General features: G+C 38.5%; 1 protein-coding gene across 9 annotated transcripts in view; it reads right to left on the reverse strand.

Annotated features, from left to right (window-relative positions):
• The window catches only part of DGKB (diacylglycerol kinase beta), an 875,335-nt gene that overhangs the window by 627,991 nt on the left and 226,547 nt on the right, over window positions 1-20,797 (reverse strand). For all 9 annotated transcript variants that reach the window (XM_059885674.1, XM_059885677.1, XM_015468340.3 and 6 more), the window contains one exon: window positions 12,932-13,072. In XM_059885674.1, the coding sequence (XP_059741657.1) occupies window positions 12,932-13,072 (141 nt within the window). The remainder of the gene's footprint in view (window positions 1-12,931; window positions 13,073-20,797) is intronic.

Genomic DNA, 20,797 nt, shown 5'->3' on the forward strand with positions numbered 1-20,797 from the left:
GAAACGTGAGGGGAAATAAGAACCATAAAATTTTAGAAGCTGGAAAACACATGGGGACGGACTGAGAAACCTAAGGAATATAAAGTTAAGCTGGCGGTGAAGAGGAGGCACAGATTCACACAGAAAGGGAAACTAACTTTTTCATGAAGATAAATTAGTCCTTTAAGTTCAACCCCTAACACCTTGGACCTGAGGGTATGCCAACCCCCTAATTTATAGGATACTGGATCTCTGACCTTTACAGCAGTCAAACCACGGGGCTCTGAGCTCCGGGTAGTCAGGTATTCTGACGGTAGGTGTATCATACCAAACAGACTGTAATCACACGAAGGTGTATACACTGAACACTGAGAAAAGTGAACTCCCTCTTCCTCACCTCTCATGAGTCAGGCTTAAACCTCACCCACCCACTCACCTACCCACAAGCACCAAGCAGTTGTTTCAAATCAAGGCAAAGTATTTTGGAAGAAACCAGAAAGCAGGAAAGGAGGAAGGGGAATCTTATAACTAAGAGGAAAGTTTCAAGCTATGAAATAATAATAAAGGTAAATAAGGATGGTGTTGAGAACAAAATGGAGTCTCTGTGAAGTGCAAACTATGCTAGAAAGAGTAAAAAAAAAAAAAGTCATCATAGATGTAGAAGATGTGCTCAGTCATGTCCAACTCTTTGGGACCCAGTGGACTGTAGATGGCCAGGCTCCTCTGTCCATGGGATTTCCCAGGTAAGAATATAGAGTGGGTTGTTGTTTCCTCCTGCAGGGGGTCTTTCTCAAACCCCTGTCTCTTGTGTCTCATCTCCTGCACTGGTAGGCTGATTCTTTACCACTGTGCCACCTTGGAAGCCTGTAGTAGATGTCTCAGATGTCAAATAAAAGACAAAAGAGAACAAGTTGTAAAATTTAACAATATTATAATTCAAAGTTCTGTCTTGGAACTCTAATGTCTAAAAATAGTGATTACAAAGACTGAGCAATTAAGATAAAAGGGGAAGGTAACTAACAATGAAAAGATGAGGGAATGGATGAAGAGCACAAGTTTCTAAACCAGAATTTAGGGTGGAAGATTTGAAAATTAATTAGTTATATAGGAATAGAGAAACTAATCAAATAAAGAAAATAGGACAGTTATTAACATCATGGAAGATAAAAATTATTTGGCGTGGTAAGCCTATAGAAACTTTCTGTTCTAAAATATGTCTGAATAATATTGATAAAATTAATATCTATCCTCAAACATTATAATAAGCCTATTTTTGTTAGAATTTAAAAATATAATTAGACTCCAAGGTCAAGTGAATTATTGAACCAATAGATTTTATTTTTAAAGCCAATAGGACATAGATTTTTAGGTGCAAAATTAATTTAAGCTCAATATTAAAATTATTCTGTCAACATGATAGCTTCCAAAGATGGGTACCTGTTACAAAATCACAAACTCATTTAAACCACTTTTTTTCTATTTTTATCCTCATGCAGTTACACTTTATATAGAAACAATTATGTGCCCACACATGAATTTGGTTAAAAGATCAAAGGAAAGGCACATTATGTAATATGAGAATAATTCTATCTAGAATTAATCTGTTTTCCAAAAGATTTGCAGGTTTTTAATTTATCTTTGCATTGAATATGTCTTTGTTTTTTGCATAATGTTATTGATATGAAAATATTATTATGGAAATTGTTTTTAAAGATTACAGTCTATATTTTAAAAGATGTTTAAGCCGGAATTTCTTTAACTCATAATTTTTTATTGTTTTATATATTTCAAGACCTACTTAATAAACCATAAGGGCAGTGGCAAAAATAATACTTAGAGCTTTGGTATCTAAGGTAATGGTATTATACTTTTTCCTATTTTCTACAATAGAAACAATAATCTAAAAAAGGAAAGGCAGCTTTGCAAAATAAAAAGAGCATCAAGTCAGAGGGGCTTCCTTGATGGCTCACAGTAAAAAATCTGCCTGCAATGCAGGACACTTGGGTTGTTCCCCTGGAGAAGGAAATGGCAACCCAATCCGGTATTCTTGATGGGGAAATCCTATGGACTGAGGAGATGGGTAGACTACAGTCCATGGCGTTTCAGAGTTGGACATGAAAATGACTAACAGACACACAGCAGGTCAGAAATCATGCATTTTAGTCACAGCCAGCTAAACTCGTGGCATAAATAATAATCAACCTCTCTGGGCTTTAGATTTTTCATTGACAATACAGGAAGGTTAACTAGATGATATCTAAGGTCTTTTCAATATTAATTTTCAGTAGTCCTTAAATTGATACTAGACATAGCAATAACTTTAACGTACAGGGTAGTTCTCATTATCTGTCTGTCAATTACTTATTTTCTGGATATTTTTGTACTGATTTCTTTTCAGTAACTGTAAGTTAACTTAGAACTTATTCTAGCTAAGTCATCAATAACTTGAAAAACACTAATTCAAAAGTGAATGGCAAGTATTTAAAATAAAAAGTGTAAAATTAATATTATTTGATAACTTCAAACAGTTCAGTTCTGTTGCACAGTCGAGTCCGGCTCTTTGCAACCCCAGGGACTGCAGCACACCAGGCTTCCCTGTCCATCACCAACTCCTGGAGCTTGCTAAAACTCATGGCCATTAAGTTGGTGATGCCATCCAACCATCTCATCCTCTGTCGTCCCCTTCTCCCCCACCTTTGATCTTTCCCAGCATCAGGGTCTTTTTTTTTTTGAAGTAAATATTTTTTTTTAATTTTTATTTTATTTTTAAACTTTACCTAATTGTATTAGTTTTGCCAAATATCAAAATGAATCCACCACAGGTATACATGTGTTCCCCATCCTGAACCCTCCTCCCTCCTCCCTCCCCATACCATCCCTCTGGGTCGTCCCAGTGCACTAGCCCCAAGCATCCAGTATCCTGCATCGAACCTGGACTGGCAACTCATTTCTTACATGATATTTTACATGTTTCAATGTCATTCTCCCAAATCTTCCCACCCTCTCCCTCTCCCACAGAGTCCATAAGCCTGTTCTATACATCAGTGTCTCTTTTGCTGTCTCGTACACCGGGTTATTGTTACCATCTTTCTAAATTCCATATATATGCGTTAGTATACTGTATTTATGTTTTTCCTTCTGGCTTACTTCACTCTGTATAATAGGCTCCAGTTTCATCCACCTCATTAGAACTGATTCAAATGTATTCTTTTTAATGGCTGAGTAATACTCCATTGTGTATATGTACCACTGCTTTCTTATCCATTCATCTGTTGATGGACATCTAGGTTGCTTCCATGTCCTGGCTATTATAAACAGTGCTGCGATGAACATTGGGGTACACGTGTCTCTTTCCCTTCTGGTTTCCTCAGTGTGTATGCCCAGCAGTGGGATTGCTGGATCATAAGGCAGTTCTATTTCCAGTTTTTTAAGGAATCTCCACACTGTTCTCCATAGGGGCTGTACTAGTTTGCATTCCCACCAACAGTGTAAGAGGGTTCCCTTTTCTCCACACCCTCTCCAGCATTTATTATTTGTAGACTTTTGGATTGCAGCCATTCTGACTGGTGTGAAATGGTACCTCATAGTGGTTTTGATTTGCATTTCTCTGATAATGAGTGATGTTGAGCATCTTTTCATGTGTTTGTTAGCCATCTGTATGTCTTCTTTGGAGAAATGTCTATTTAGTTCTTTGGCCCATTTTTTGATTGGGTCGTTTATTTTTCTGGAGTTGAGCTGTAGGAGTTGCTTGTATATTTTTGAGATTAGTTGTTTGTCAGTTGCTTCATTTGCCATTTGCCCACTCTCTCCACTATTGATTCACCTCATCTCATTTGGGTCGCCTCTAACTCCCTCCTCCCTCTTCTCTTCTCCATGTAACCCTGTGAACCTCTCTGAGTGACCCTCACCGTAGAGAAACTTTTCATCTTTAATGTAGATGTTTTATCAATGGTGCTGTATAGAAGGAGAAGTTTTGAAAGTACTGTAAAAATAAGACCGATAACCGGAAGCAGGAGACTTAAGTCCAAACCCTGACTCCAGGGAACTCCTGACTCCAAGGAACATTAATTGACAGGAGCTCATCAAATGCCTCCATACCGACACTGAAACCAAGCACCACACAAGGGCCAATAAGTGCCAGGGCAAGACATACCAAGCAAACTCTCCAGCAACAAAGGAACACAGCCCTGAGCTTCAAGATAAAGGCTTCCCAAAGTCACCCCAAAACTATAGACATCTCATAACTCATTACTGGACATTTCATTGCAATCCAGAGAGAAGAAATCAGGGTCTTTTCCAGTGAGTCAGTTCTTTGCATCAGGTGGTAAAATATGGGAGTTTCAACTTCATCATCAGTCCTTCCAATGAATATTCAGGCTGATTTTCTTTAGGATGGACTGGTTTGATCTTCTTGCAGTCCAAGTGACTCTCAAGAGTCTTCTTTTGAACACCACAGTTCAAAAGCATCAATTCTTCGGTACTCAGCTTTCTTTATGGTCCAACACTCACATCAATACATGAGTACTGGAAAAACCATAGCTTTGACTAGACAGACTTTTGTTGGCAAAGCAATGTCTCTGCTTTTTAATATGCTGTCTAGGTCGATCATAGCTTTTCTAAGAAGGAGCAAGCATCTTTTAATTTTATGGCTGCAGTCACCATCCACAGTGATTTTGGAGCCCCCCAAAATAAAGTGTCACTGTTTCCATTGTTTCCCCATTAATTTGACATGAAGTGATGGGACTAGATACCATGATCTTAGTTTTCTGAATGTTGAGTTTTAAGCCAACTTTTTCACTCCCTCTTTCACTTTCATCAGAGGCTCTTCAGTTCTTCTTCGCTTTCTGCCATAAGGGTGGTGTCATCTGCATATCTGAGGTTATTGATATTTCTCCCGGCAATCTTGATTCCAGCTTGTGCTTCCTCCAGCCCAGCGTTTCTCATGATGTACTTTGCATATAAGTTAAATAAGCAGGGTGACAATATACAGACTTGATGTACTCCTTTCCTGATTTGGAACCAGTCTGTTGTTCCATGTACAGTTCTAACTATTGCTTCTTGACCTGCATACAGATTTCCCAAGAGGCAGATCAGGTGGTCTGGCATTCCCATCTCTTTAAGAATTTTTCACAGCTTGTTGTTATCCAAAAAGTCAGAGGCTTTGGAGTAGTCAGTAAAGCAGAAGTAGCTGTTTTTCTGGAACTCTTTCTTTTTCAATGATACAACAGATGTTGGCAATTTAATCTGTGGTTCCTCTGCCTTTTCTAAATCCAGCATGAACATCTGGAAGTTCATGGTTCATATACTGTTGAAGCCTGGCTTGGAGAATTCTGAGCATTACTTCACTAGCGTGTGAGATGAGTGCAATTGTGTGGTAGTTTGAACATTCTTTGACATTGCCTTTCTTTGTGATTGGAATGAAAACTGACTTTTTCCAGTCCTGTGGCCACTGCTGAGTTTTCCAAATTTGCTGGCATATTGAGTGCAGCACTTTCACAGCATCATCTTTTAGGAATTGAAATAGATCAACTGGAATTCCATCACCTCCACTAACTTTGTTCATAGTAATGCTTCTTAAGGCCCACAAGACTTCTGACTCCAGGATGTCTGGCTCAAGGTGAGTGATCACACTATCTTGGTTATCTGGGTCATGAAGATCTTTTTTGTACAGTTCTTCTGTATATTCTTGCTACCTCTTCTTAATATCTTCTGCTTCTGTTAGGTCCATACAATTTCTGTCCTTTATTGTGCCCATCTGTGAATGAAATATTCCCTTGGTATCTCTAATTTTCTTGAAGAGATCTCTAGTCTTTCTCATTTTATTGTTTTCCTCTATTTATTTGCCTTGATCGCTGAGGAAGGCTTTCTTATCTCTCCTTGCTATTCTTTGGAACTGTGCATTCAAATGGGTATATCTTTCCTTTTCTCCTTGACTTTAGATTCTCTTCTTTTCCCAGCTATTTATAAGGCCTCCTCGGACAGCCATTTTGCGTTTTTGCATTTCTTTTTCTTGGGGATGGTCTTGATCACTGCCTCTTATACAATGTCACAAACCTCCATCCATCCATCTATCCAAACCTCCTCTGTCCACAAACCTCCAAGCACTCTATCAGATCTAATCCCTTGAATCTATCTGTCACTTCCACTGTATAATTGTAAGGTATTTGATTTAGTCATACTTGAATGGTCTAGTGGTTTTCCCTACTTTCTTCAATTTAAGTCTAAATTTGGCAATAAGCAGTTCATGATCTGAGTCACAGTCAACTCCCAGTCTTGTATTTGCTGACTGTATAGAGCTTCTCCATCTTCAGCTGAAAAGAATATAATCAATCTGATTTTGGTATTGACCATCTGGTGATGTCCATGTGTAGAGTCTTCTCTTGTGTTGTTGGTAGAGGGTGTTTGCTATGACCAGTGCGTTCTCTTGGCGAAACTCTATTAGTCTTTGACCTACTTTGTTTTGTACACCAAGGCCAAATCTGCCTGTTACTCCAGGTATTTCTTGATTTCCTCCTTTTGCATCCTGTTCCCTATAATGAAAAGGACATCTTTTTTGGATATTAGTTCTAGAAGGTCTTGTAGGTCTTCATAGAACCATTCAACTTCAGCTTCTTCAGCATTACTGGTCGGGGCATAGACTTGAATTACTGTGATATTGAATGGTTTGCCTTGGAAACAAACAGAGATCATTCTGTCATTTTTGAGATTGCATCCAAGTACCGCATTTAGGACTCTTCTGTTTACTATGATGGCTACTCCATTTCTTCTAAGGATTCTTGCCCACAGCAGTAGATATAATGGTTATCTGAGATACCTTCAATAATTTCCATTATTTTTCTCTTGTCAAGCACCCATAGTCTGCAGTTCCATATAACTATCCTTAATCGAGCACCTATCTTTTGAAAAGTACACAGACACAAGTGGTAGGTACTACAGTGGGAAGTTATACCCAGCATAAGGGTACAAGGAAGGAGAGTGAAATACTTCAATTAGAAATGGCAACACGATTCATGATGTGAGCAGGGCTTTAAGTGCAGACTATACCAAATGGAGATAGTGGTAAAGAACCCATCTGCCAATGCAGGTGACATTAGAGACGCAAGTTCAATCCCTGGGTTGGGAAGATTCCCTGGTGGGAGAATCCCATGGACAGAGGAGCCTGGCGGGCTACAGTCCATGGAGTTGCAAAGAGTCGGACACAACTGAAGCAACTTATCATGTACGCACAGACTGGATCTAATATACCATGGGAAACATATACATATCTAGCAAAGGCACATTTTAAGCAAAGGCATGAAGCTGGAAAAGCTCCGGGTTTGTCCAGTGATTAAAAAGTAGATTCATGAGCCTGGGACTTTTTATGCAGATCAAAGCCAAATGCAAGATGGGCCAAGTAGGTTGGGGTCAAATTGTGGAGCTAGATTTGTATACGGATGCAAAGTTAAGGGCTCACTTTTGTGTGTTACTCAGTAGGGAATGATCAAAGACACACATTCATCCTGAGTCAGAAGAGAAAGAGGAAAGTACAGGTGTAGAAGCTGACAAGTTTTAGGAAGTTACAAGAATTCACAGCTCAGGGAAATGATGATTACATAGTAGGTGTTTGAAGTTACAAAACACCTAAATGAACTTCTAACTAGAGTAAAATAAATGATTAGAGAAACAATAAAGGCACTGAAGGCCAGCTGAGGTTTGTGAGTAGAGTTATAATCCATTGAATTGTATTTTTATTTCACAATATCTCTGGCAGCTTAGTATATTAGCAAATAAACTGTATTGTCCAAACCTAAGTGAGAAGGAATGGTTGACCTCAAGGATTATGAATCAGTCTTTACATGATGGGGTGGGAGATGCAAAAAATGCAGGCAAGCTCAAGAGGAAGTGGTCAGGGGGTGAGAATTCTCATTTTTATTTCACTTAACATTCACATAAATGTAAAGGAATTTAAGTAAGCAAATAATGGTTCATTTAATTCCCGTAGGAAACATACAAGATAGACATTACTATTATATCAGTTTTACAGCTGAGGAAACTAAGGCCTAAGAGGTTTTACACATGTGCCCAGATTACTTAGATAGTAAGGGTCAAAGCTAAGATTCATTCAATTAGTGAAATGAAGGGTTCAAGTTCTCGAGAATTGTGCTATAAATATTTAAATCAAAAGTTGGAAAGTAAGTTAAGTGAACACAGGCTGTGGTACGAGTAAAATCCCAGAATTTAAATTTTTCAAATAAGAGTAGTCTTTGGAAATTACAAGGCTTGCACATGTGTGCTAATTCGTCCCCGTCATGTCTGACCCTTTTCGACCCTATGACTGTAGACCACTAGGCTTCCTCTGTCCATGGGATCTCCAGGCAAGAACACTGGAATGGGTTGCCATGCCCTCCTCCAGGGGAATCTTCCCCGACCCAGGGATTGAACCTGCGTCTCTTCTGTCCCCTGTATTGGCAGGCGGGTTCCTTACCATTAGCACCCCCTGGGAAGCCTTACAGGTTTTAGGGTATAGCAACGAAAGTGAGCGGCTGAAATAAAATGGAGGAGAGGTCATAGAACTGGAGGAATGTAAGGAGACCCTAAGAGGGATGTACTGAATGACTCTCCATAAAGCACTGTTGTGGGCTTAAGGGGAAGAGGGCAAGTCGGCCCTGGCACAATGTTCTCATCTATGTGTCTGGATGGTTGGTAACTTGTGCCAACGAGGAGACATAAAAATAGAATTCCTCCACAACTTCAGGACACGCACACACATGTGTGCACACATACTTTCCAAGGGTGCATGGGAGCAGGTGAATAAATATCTTGTATTGATCAGGGGTGAGGGTGGTCTCAGTACCTGCAAAGTCCACATTTGGGCACTAGGACTGAGTTAAAGATCAGTGATGGAAAGCAAGTTGAAGATGATGTAATCAGGGGAAAGTTCAAGAGCTTTGGTTTGTTAGTTTCCTTTCAATGGAAAAAAAAAATGCTTTCTTCTAAACATTTTGTAAATGCCTGGCAAAGAGAGATGGAGAGATTAGAAGTGGCAGCAATCACTGAATAGATTTATAAAACATTGTTTTGTGGGGGGAAGAAATTTAAAACAGTGCCATTCATTTATGTAATAACCCAGGCAAGTGAAGTGAAAGTCACCCAGTCGTGTCCGACTCCCCATGGACTGTAGCCTGCCAAGCTCCTTTGTCCATGGGATTCTCCAGGCAAGAATACTGGAGTGGGTTGCCATTTCCTTCTCTAATAATCCAGGGAAAAGCATATCGAATGCTGTCACCGACAACTCCAAGAAACAATTGTAGTTTCAGGTGAATTGTGTGTCTGTGTATGTGTGTGTGTGTGTTATGTATTTTCATTAGACAAAAAGAATTGCATAAACCAATGCTTCTCAAAGTGTGGTCCCTGCCACATAAGCATGACCTGAAAATTCTAAAATCCCATTCCAAGCCTGATGAATGACATATACTGGAGTTGGGGCCCAGTAAGTGTGTTCATAAGTCCTACAGATGATTCTACATGTGATAAAGTTCAAGAATCTCTGACCTAAGGCAATGTGTCTCTACTCCTTTATTACTTACCTACTTGAAAACTGAGATTCCAAAATAACACTCAGCTGCAAAAGTTAATTATATCAGGTGCTTCATCATATCCACTTTGTGGTAATTTTAATTTTCTTAGTTTCTTCTCTCTAGTATATATTGTGTTTAATAAGTCATAACCATTTTGGAAATAAGTATGTATTAAATTAACTACCAGGGGTTTCCTTGATGGCTCAATGATAAAGAATCCTCCTGCAATGCAGGAGCTGCAGGAGATGCTGTTTCGATTCCTGGGTTGGGAAGATTCCTTGGAGAAGGAAATGGCAATTCACTTCAGTGTTATTGCCTGAGAAATCCCATGGACAGAGGAGCCTGAGGGGGTACAGTCCGTGGGGTCACAAGAGTCAGACACAACTAAGTGACTAAGTACACAGGCACACCAATTAACAACCATTAAATTTTTTTAAAAAACTTATTGAAAACCTTTTCAGAATCTGTAACTGTAATACAACATATGAATGTTCAGTTCAGTTCAGTTCAGTTCAGTCGCTCAGTCGTGTCTAACTCTTTGCGACCCCATGAATCGCAGCACGCCAGGCCTCCCTGTCTATCACCAACTCCTGGAGTTTACTCAAACTCATGTCCATCGAGTCAGTGATGCCATCCAGCCATCTCATCCTCTGTCGTCCCCTTCTCCTCCTGCTTCCAATCCTTCCCAGCATCAGAGTCTTTTCCAATGAGTCAACTCTTCGCATGAGGTGGCCAAAGTACTGGAGTTTCAGCTTTAGCATCAGTCCTTCCCATGATCTCCTTTAGGATGGACTGGTTGGACCTCCTTGCAGTCCAAGGGACGCTCAAGAGTCTTCTCCAACACCACAGTTCAAAAGCATCAACTCTCCAGCACTCAGCTTTCTTCACAGTCCAACTCTCATATCCATACATGACCACTGGAAAAACCATAGCCTTGACTAGACGGACCTTTGTTGGCAAAGTAATGCCTCTGTTTTTGAATATGCTGTCTAGGTTGGTCATAACCTTCCTTCCAAGGAGTAAGCATCTTTTAATTTCATGGCTGCAATCACCATCTGCAGTGATTTTGGAGCCCAGAAAAATAAAGTCTGACACTGTTTCCCCATCTATTTCCCAAGAAATGATGGGACCAGATGCCATGATCTTAGTTTTCTGAATGTTTAGCTTTAAGCCAACTTTTTCACTCTCCTCTTTCACTTTCATCAAGAGGCTTTTTAGTTCCTCTTCACTTTCTGCCATAAGGGTGGTGTCATCTGCATATCTGAGGTTATTGATATTTCCCCCAGCAATCTTGATTCCAGCCTGTGCTTCTTCCAGCGCAGTGTTTCTCATGATGTACTCTGCATAGAAGTTAAATAAGCAGGGTGACAATATCCAGTCTTGACGAACTCCTTTTCCTATTTGGAACCATTTTGTTGTTCCATGTGCAGTTCTAACTTTTGTTTCCTGACCTGCATATAGGAATTTGTAAATGTGCAATTGTAAAAGGGAAAATGTATAAGTACATGGCTAGGGAAGTACATGAAAGAAATGTTTCTGATTTAATTGGTAGAGCAAGGAGCCAAGCACTGGCATTTAAAAAACAGACACAAACACAAGCTCCAGATGAGTAAGAACCAGGTTAAAGTCCTCCAAACTTAAGGATGGTAGAGAAGAAAACCACAACATAGCTGGTACCTTCATGTGCTTCTGAAATTGAAATGCATTTACTTTGCAGACCTGGTAAAAAACCACAGCAGTAATGTCAGGAGCTAACAGGTCTGTCTATGAGGAAAATCTAAAGATATGGTTAAGGCAAAAAGAAAATGCAACTGAATGTTATAAGTTCAAAAAATTGCTGGAAAACTCAAAGAACAGACAGAAGGGGATTGATAACACTGAAGAAAGGTGAGCGACAGGTCAGGTTTGACTTGATTTTTCCAATGTTTTTGAATCATTCCTGGGTTAACATTCTGCCTTGCAATAGTGGACAAAGACTATGGATTCAAAGATTTAAACAGAGAACTTAAAACATACCAAAACATACCTCTTAGGAATTCTACCTTAAAAACAAAATACTTCCAGTTGGCCTAAAAATAATTAAACTGGAACACAAAGACCGTGTTAGGAGAAGTGATGTTGTCTTTATTCATTCTCAGACCTGGAATAGAATATTTGTCTTTGGATTTTTAAAATCATCCCAAACCTGGCCCTGATAACACCTGAGAAAACTTTCTTGCTGGCCTTTACTTCAATAGAAATTCACTAAACATTAATATTTATTTTGGAATGAGAGAGATTTCTACAGGTTCTTAGGAATACAAATAAATCTTGAAATGCAAATATTCAACATTTAGAACTAATAAATATGTATTTAAAGAATGATGTTAATATGGTTTATTCATAACCTAAGCAGGTGTGACTTAAATAATCATATATTAAATTCTTTATTAGTAACAGAAATATTTTTAAAAAGTTATCATTAAATTTAACCAAGCATGCTACCTAACCATAATTCTGAGCTCTCATAATATTCTACATTTGATTTAGAAATATCAAATTTAGGATTCATTGTCTTTACTATCATCCCAGTAGCAAGAATATTTAATTCATTTTAATGCTATCTATTATAACCAGGCTAATCAGATTACCGAGCAAACCACCAGCTCTCTATTTAGCAAGGACTTTAGAGACAGAATAGATTATTAAATGATTGGGCTTACAGTAAAGGTTTAAAAAAAGTATTTTCCTGCCTTGTAATGAGTACAGTCCGCCACCAGAGAGAGCTCAGTAACTGTATTTTCTTAAAGAGATCACATTTCCTTTCAACTAGATTGAAATTCTCTATCAGAAGTGCCTGCTACATGCTAGAAGGAAAATAGCTATTCTTTAATTATAATATTCAGAGTCAGTTTCTAGAAATGAAACTCTCATATTTGGCATTTAAGAAATTATTTGTTCCTAGCAAAGAAATTTAGTGCAGAAGGTTTCAAGGAAGATTTCCAAAGAGAAAGGCTCAGGTTGACTGTGTATAATGAACTGAACCCTCTTTCTGACTAATGAGAAGATCTTTTATATATTAGAAGTAAGTATGTTTTCAAAAGAACACAAAAGATACTTTTCAACATAACCTGGTTAACAAACTGAGTAAATTTAAAAAATAGGTCAATTGATAAACTTACTCAAATACTCAGTAATAAATGGACTTTGATCAATAATAACCTAAAATTGCTAGATTCTTAATATCTTTTAACTGTCTGATTTTCAGTTGGAGGATTTTTTATTATTAATAACCAAGGTCACTTCATTTAATAAGAATGTAGGCAACCATAGTAGAAACAATTTTAAGTTTGTCAATATCCAGCCCCTTCCACCACCCCAATCATGATAAGTAAATTAAATGAAGAAGCACATACACTCCAGTTTATCCTCAGGTCTTCCTCTTTCAAGGAGAGACAGGTAACAGACTATATCCTTCAGATGGATTACTTCTGGGGAACACGTGTTTGCTGGAGAAGTACGAGGAGGGGTGATGGCACCTTTGTTCATTTTCAGACCTGGAAAAAAAAAATATTTGTCTTTACATACTTAAAGAAATTCACAGTGCTCTCAAACAAACAAACAAAAAAGGGAAATGGAGAGATAACGATTGCATAGACCATATAAAGAACTGTATGTTTCTAAGGCATCAAACAACCCAAACCTCTGGTACTAGTATAACAGAGACAGACATTCCATGACTCTTTTAAGTAATATAGAGTTCTTTGGCATTCAGGGACACGGGGGCTGCTCTGCAGACTCACTGGAGGGTATGTGGGTCAGAATTCTGTAGCCCAGGGTTGGTTGGTGGACAGAATCCAAAGCACGAAGCACTACTTCCCTATTCCACCTTTCTCCACTTTAGGCAGTGACAGCTGTAAATCATTTGGAAGACTGAAAAATGGTCTTTCATTTAAAAAAAAAAAAGCTGAGGAAATGTGAATCCGTCACAATATGATTTATATACTGACAACCAGGTATCATTCATACATAAAAACATGCATTTATGTCCAGTCATGCAAAAGACATCCTTTTCACCATCAAGGAATCTTCCCATGGGCAAGAGAAAAAGAACATACAAAAAAACCTGGATAAACATGACAGATTTAATTAGCGAGGTAAGACTACACAACTGCAGTTTAAATACGGTCCATACTTTATTTCTGACACCTATTCTTTGTGCCTATTCCAAGACAAGGGTGAAGAAGTGGGTGAAATGAAGTCGCTCAGTCGTGTCCGACTCTTTGTGACCCCATGGACAGTAGCCTACCAGGCTCCGCCGTCCATGGGATTTTCCAGGCAAGAATACTGGATTGGGCTGCCATTTCCTTCTCCAGGGAATCTTCCCAACCCAGGGATTGAACTGTATCTCCTGCATTGCAGATAGACACTTTACCGTCTGAGCCACCAGGGAAACCCCCAAGTCAAGGGTAGTGAACGTGAATGCCTAGTCATAAGAGCTGATGACTGCAGATTATCTGGATGATGATAAATAAGCTGAGACCTTTTCACAATAAATAGTTCCATCTTATGAGAGAAGCCTCTAAAACAAGACCATATGCATCTGACAAGGTAAACCCCGATCATCCTTTGAGGTCTGTTTGGTCATATGAAAAGCATGAGGGTGAGATGCCTAATGGGGCAAATGGCTACATAGTTCCTAATCAACCAGGAGTTACTGGAACGGAAGGAATAACCTTAACCAAATACAGTCTAAACACCGGTCATTCATCTGTCATTCACCAGCACACCTCAACCTAACGACATCTGTTGCTCCAGTTTATTTCCTTCCATGTGTAACTTTGATAAAATACCTGTCATTTCCTTCAGCCATTTCAAGATATCCAGGAATACAGTTTCATGTATTATGAAAAGTCAGAAGTTAGTTTAGTAGTCACAAGGTTACTACTAAGAAAATGTGTCATTTACTGAGTGTATGATATGTGGTAGGAACCATGCTGGGCACTTGAACATGAAACATCATCTTACTTAACTCTCCCATTACCCCTGTGAAGGAGACTGCATTATTACCACTTTACAGATGAGAAACAACCTTAGTGAAATTAATTGCTAGAGTTTCATAAGTAGCAAATTTGTCCTCTTTAGTCTACATTAATAGCTTACAGACTATTTTTGTTCAAGGCCAATAGGAAGAAAAAGTAAGAAAAACAATTTACATCTTCAGTTCAATTCAGTCGCTCAGTCGTGTCCAACTCTTTGCGACCCCATGAATCACAGCACACCAGGTCTCCCTGTCCATCACCAACTCCCGGAGTTCACTCAGACTCACGTCCATCGAGTCAGTGATGCCATCCAGCCATCTCATCCTCTGTCGTCCCCTTTTCCTCCTGCCCCCAATCCCTCCCAGCATCAGAGTTTCCAATGAGTCAACACTTCGCATGAGGTGGCTAAAGTACTGGAGTTTCAGCTTTAGCATCATTCCTTCCAAAGAAATCCCAGGGCTGATCTCCTTCAGAATGGACTGGTTGGATCTCCTTGCAGTCCAAGGGACTCTCAAGAGTCTTCTCCAACACCACAGTTCAAAAGCATCAAATCTTAATCCAGCACAAATACAAACACACACATATACTAGTAGGTTTCCTACATGTGCCATTATTTTCTTTCCTTTGTTAACCTATTCTCTTCTATTTCATTCTTAAAATTCTTTTGTCAAAGATCCCTTAAGTTGAATTCATTATGGGCCACAGTTTTCAAATCCACAGTTTGAAAAACAGTGCTTTATATCTTTCATTTTTACCAAAGCCTTATTTCAAATATACCTTTATGCTTCACATTAATGCTACTTCTGTTCACCGTTATTGAAAAAGATACACACACACACATATATATATATGTTATAAATTGATTTCTCCCCTTGACAAAAGTGTCACTGTATATCTAATGCAAAGTAATATGGTCACTTTTATAAACCAAGGGCAGAGAATAGAAGACAATTCTGAGCTTTAAAAAGAAAATACCTGACTACTTCTAACTAACCATCTAAAGCCTCACCAGCTGTAGGAATAAGCAGTCTCAGTCTATGATAAAAGACATTTTGGCACTGATCCTTCACATGGCCATAACTTCCAGACTTGGAGAACACAGCACTTGAATTATGGTTGGATAAACTATGACCTAACTCATCCTGCATGATGAGCTAATCCTCTCTTCCATGCCCCCCCCTTTATGGCAGCGAAATGCTTTAATAAGTTACATTTAATTATTTTACACTACAACTCAGCACAAAATAAGAAAGAATAAAAAGCGTGTGTCATCACATTCATCTGGAAGAAAGACAAAAAGTATCCATTTTCACTTACATCTTTTCATTTATGATCATCTGTATTTATAAAATTAAGGTTATGGTATCTCAGTATCAGTTTTCATAATACTGAACAAAAAAATTTGGAGAACATGAGTATCACAGTTTTCTGCTTGCCTTTCTTGTATGTCATGTACATACTGAACATGAACATAAATGTATAATTTAAATTTAATACTACTTTTGGTCAAGAAACATGCTACTCTACTAAGATTGCTTCTGCTTGACAAAATGACCATCTGCCATTTGCAATTCATGATATGTTGTAAACTAAAAGTTTTATGATGCCTTGAATTGCATCATAATTTCACATATAAAAGAACTGAAAAGTTATTAAAAAAGAAATTATGGGCATATATGACAACACACAATGAAGAACTAATTCCAATTCTCCTTAAGCCCTATTTCAGCTAAACTTGAGAGGTAAAATGTATACTTTTTGCAAAGATTTATAGGGTGCATCAGAGAAAACAAATAAAATGTCAAAGGCCTTTTTCACAATTACTTTACAACAACAACAAAAAAATATAGAGAGCTGGACTACTAAACCTTAAGGTATGGCATTAAAAAAGCTTGGGATGGTTCCTGCCCCAACCTTCTCCCTTAGATCAGCCCACTCTTTCTTATGTGATGAAAATGTTTATTTTTTCATTTAATATTTTGAAAACAGGTCATAGGGCCTCAATCTGTCTTCACAGAGGTTATTTTTACATCCGTACTCTACCCTGTAAAAAATTTTTTCCTGTCCCTAAATTTGGCTGTAGGTCTTACCCAGTACTTACTCATCTCTCAGAAAGTACACTTCCCTGAAGAAAAGTCTTTTTCCTTTTAAGCCGTCTGTGCTACGGGTTCTACAGAAAACACAGGAGACTGTGCAAATGGCAAATGAACATGGCAAGCCTGGTTTCCTGCCTATAGCATCTCATGAAGTGAGATGGTAAATGGAAACCTACACTTCTCTTTAGCAGTAATAGCCTCTGAAGAAGAGGCTCAAAAGCCTACTTCCCTTTAACAAAGCCCATTTGAACCCATCCAGTCACTGGTGAAACTCTCTGTTCACAACTGGAACTGTATGTGAAGCTAGGTATAAAAGCAAGGTGTGTTTGTTTTGCCTTAAGTGGTCAATATTTAGTCCTGAAGATCATGTGATTGACATCCAAATTCACACATTCTCTGACTTGCCCAAGGTTATGCTTCTTTAAATATTAACCCACAAAATTGAAGTATATACACCTGCACACATGCCATTTATGTCTGCAGACCCATATATAGCTATACACATATAACATATATTACAAGGTACAACCAAGTACAAAATAAGTGAAAAATAAGCATGGCAATTAGAGTCTATTAGTTTTATTGGGAATAATTAAATTGTACTCTGATGGCATTTTTCTGCTTTTATGATGATTTTATATATATGTATATATACATATATATATATAAACATTCTTCTCTGCAAAGTTTTAAGTACAAAAACAATTAACATTAGTCAAATTGAATATTGTTAATAACCAACAAATTCTTCAAACACCTTATTTTCATTGTATTCTGATATGGATACTCCATTTCTTGAAACAATGACTTTAAAGGTTCTGTTCTAATAGATACATTTAATTCCAGTCTCAAGGTTCAATTATTAGCAAATCTGTCTTGGTACATGTTCAATTACCGTCTCTGCTCCAGTTTATTTTATCTTCAAACACTAGCATTACAGAAAATGAAAACAGTAGTGTTATCTCCATTATTTCCATTCCTCTATTAAAATGAAATATTCAAAACTAATAACACAAATTAAAATTCTAAAGTTATCACGCAAGAAAACACTCTGGTAACTTGGTTTTTCCAGTTTTTATACTGGTTCAATTTGCAGAAATTTATCGGGCTTCTCAAGCAGTTTATCACATAGTATAATCACATATCGAGGCTTCCCAGGTGGCTCAGTGGTAAAGAATCTTCCGGCCAATGCAGAAGACACAGGAGATGTGAGTTCAGTCCCTGAGTCAGGAAGACCACCTGGAGAAGGAAATGGCCATCCACTCCGGTCTTTCTGCCTACAAAAATCCCATGGACAGAGGGGCCTGGTGGGCTACAATCCCAGGGGTCACAAAGAGTCGGACACGACTCAGTGACTGAGCATACAAGCACGTCTTATTTCAAACTTCAGGCTCTTTTCAAAAAGCAGTAAAAACAATACTTTTCTATCAGTCCTGACCAGTATAATATTCTGCAATGATAGAAATGTTCTACACATTGCACTGTTTAATACAGTGCTATTAACCACACACAGCTGTTTAGGGCGTGAGACGTGGCTGGTATTTGAGTAAAGAACTGAATTGTTTTAATTGATTGTTAAATTTAGATTTCAGTGGTACCTTGAGCTCGTGGCAACCACAGTGCAGGTGACACATTGTCCACAGGCAGCGTATTGAGAGTTGGTTGAATTAATCTCAGTTCCCTAAATATACTCTGAGTGTGGGAATAAAACCATCACATGTGAAAAGTCATGTTACCAAAATTCCTGTATTTGTCACATCGAAATGAAATCTCCATAATACTTTTTATTTTTAATTAAATCATTAACTAATTTGGCTGTGCTGGCTCTTCATTGCTGCATGCAGGCTTCTCTCTAGCTGAAGAGAGTAGGGGCTACTCTCTAGCTGCAGTGTACAGGCTTCTCATGTGGCGCTTGTTTTTTGGCAAAGCATGTGCTCTAGGGCCCACAAGGCTTCAGCAGTTGTGGCTCTCAGGCTCTAGAGCACTGGCTCAGTATTTGGGGCCCATGGGTTTAGTCACTCCACGGCATACAGGACCCTCCTGGACCAGGAATTGAACCCATGTCTCCTGCACTGCCAGGCAGATTCTTATCCACTGTAACACCAGGGAAGTCCCTAATAATACTCTTTAAATTTTAATATATTCTTTCTGGGTGTATGATATTGTAAGGGGGAAAAAACTGCACTGTATTTGCAAACTGAAATATAGAAAAATGACCTGTTTGTGAATAACAGTAATAGCTGGCACTGTTAATGTAAATTACATTTTTGAGTCTCACACGACCCAGTAAGTCAGACATTATTTCCATTTTGCATTCAAGAAAACAAAGACCAGTTGTGCACCGACAATTTAAAAGGCAACCTGATGCAGGATTATTTTAAGCTTTAAGTATACTTTTGCGGCGCTAGAGAGCAAAAACCAAATCAGTGAAATCTGTCTCCTGCCTCTCAATAAATGACCTTTTAAGACTCTGGTTTTCAAGACTCTTGAGAGTAACTACATTGATTATTTCATAAACTTCTGGAAGGAAATTAGAGATCCTAGCCATAGCTGAGAGCTCTTAAATGTTCACCTTCCATTCAGATCAGTCCTTGGGCCATCCACTTAATACAGGTTTGTGAGAAGACTTTGTATACACTGGCTTGCATGTATAAGCATGCACACATAAAAATACATATTTACCAAATCTTTACCTGCATTCTCATAGGGAAATGGATTATGAATGATTTTTCTTTTCGTTTAATAGATATGCAACTAGCATATTCTTTATAAGCATGTTGTTGTTAGCTAGCCACTTAGTCATGTTTGACTCTTTTACAACCCCATGGACTGTAGCCCAGCAAGGTCTCTGGATTTCCCAGGCAAGAATACTGGAGTGGGTTGCCATTTCCTTCTTCAGGGGATCTTCCCAACAGAGGGATAAAAAAAAAAAAAAAAAACGGTCTCTTGCATTGGTAAGTGGATTCATTACTGCTGAGCCACCAGGGAGTCCCAAAACTAAATAAATATTAAAGACCTTTAGTGTTATTCATGTAAAATTAGGTTCTAGGCACTGAAGATCAAATATTGAACAACACAGATGAAAATCCCATTTCCATAGGGCTTCTGGTCTAGCGCATAAAAACAAATACCTAATATCATGGCATATTTTCTAGCTTGCTACTAAATATTTTTAGAACACATCACAAAGTAAACCATACCTATGATTGATTTGAGGCTCTGTAAATTAATCAAGCTGGTTTTAGAAAAGGCAGAGGAACTAGAGATCAAATTGCCAACATCCGATGGATCGTGGAAAAAGCAACAGAGTTCCAGAAAAACATCTACTTCTGCTTTATCGACTATGCCAAAGCCTTTGCCTGTGTGGATGACAATAAACTGTGGAAAATTCTGAAAGAGATGGGAATACCAGATCACCTGACCTGCCTCTTGAGAAACCTATATGCAGGTCAGGAAGCAACAGTTAGAACTGGACATGGAACAACTGACTGGTTCCAAATAGGGAAAGGAGTACGTCAAGGCTGTATATTGTCACCCTGCTTATTTAACTTACATGCAGAGTCCATCACGAGAAACACAGGACTGGAAGAAACACAAGCTGGAATCAAGATTGCCAGGAGAAATATCAATAACCTCAGATAGGCAGACGACACCACCTTTATGGCAGAAAGTGAAGAGGAACTAAAAAGCCTCTCGATGAAAGTAAAAGAGGAGAGTGAAAAAGTTGGCTTAAAGCTCAACATTCAGAAAACGAAGATCATGGCATCTGGTCCCATCACTTCATGGGAAATAGATGGGGAAACAGTGGAAATAGTGTCAGACTTTATTTTTGGGGGCTCCAAAATCACTGCAGATGATGATTGCAACCATGAAATTAAAAGACGCTTACTCTGTGGAAGGAAAGTCACGACCAACCTAGATAGCATATTCAAAAGCAGAGACATTACTTTGCCAACAAAGGTCTGTCTAGTCAAGGCTATGGTTTTTCCAGTGGCCATGTATGGATGTGAGAGTTGGACTGTGAAGAAAGCTGAGCGCTGAAGAATTGATGCTTTTGAACTGTGGTGTTGGAGAAGACTCTTGAAAGTCCCTTGGACTGCAAGGAGATCCAATCAGTCCATTCTAAAGGAGATCAGTCCTGGGT

The sequence above is a fragment of the Bos taurus genome, chromosome 4 (genome assembly GCF_002263795.3).
Source record: "Bos taurus isolate L1 Dominette 01449 registration number 42190680 breed Hereford chromosome 4, ARS-UCD2.0, whole genome shotgun sequence".
In the NCBI taxonomy this organism is placed as follows: domain Eukaryota; kingdom Metazoa; phylum Chordata; class Mammalia; order Artiodactyla; family Bovidae; genus Bos; species Bos taurus.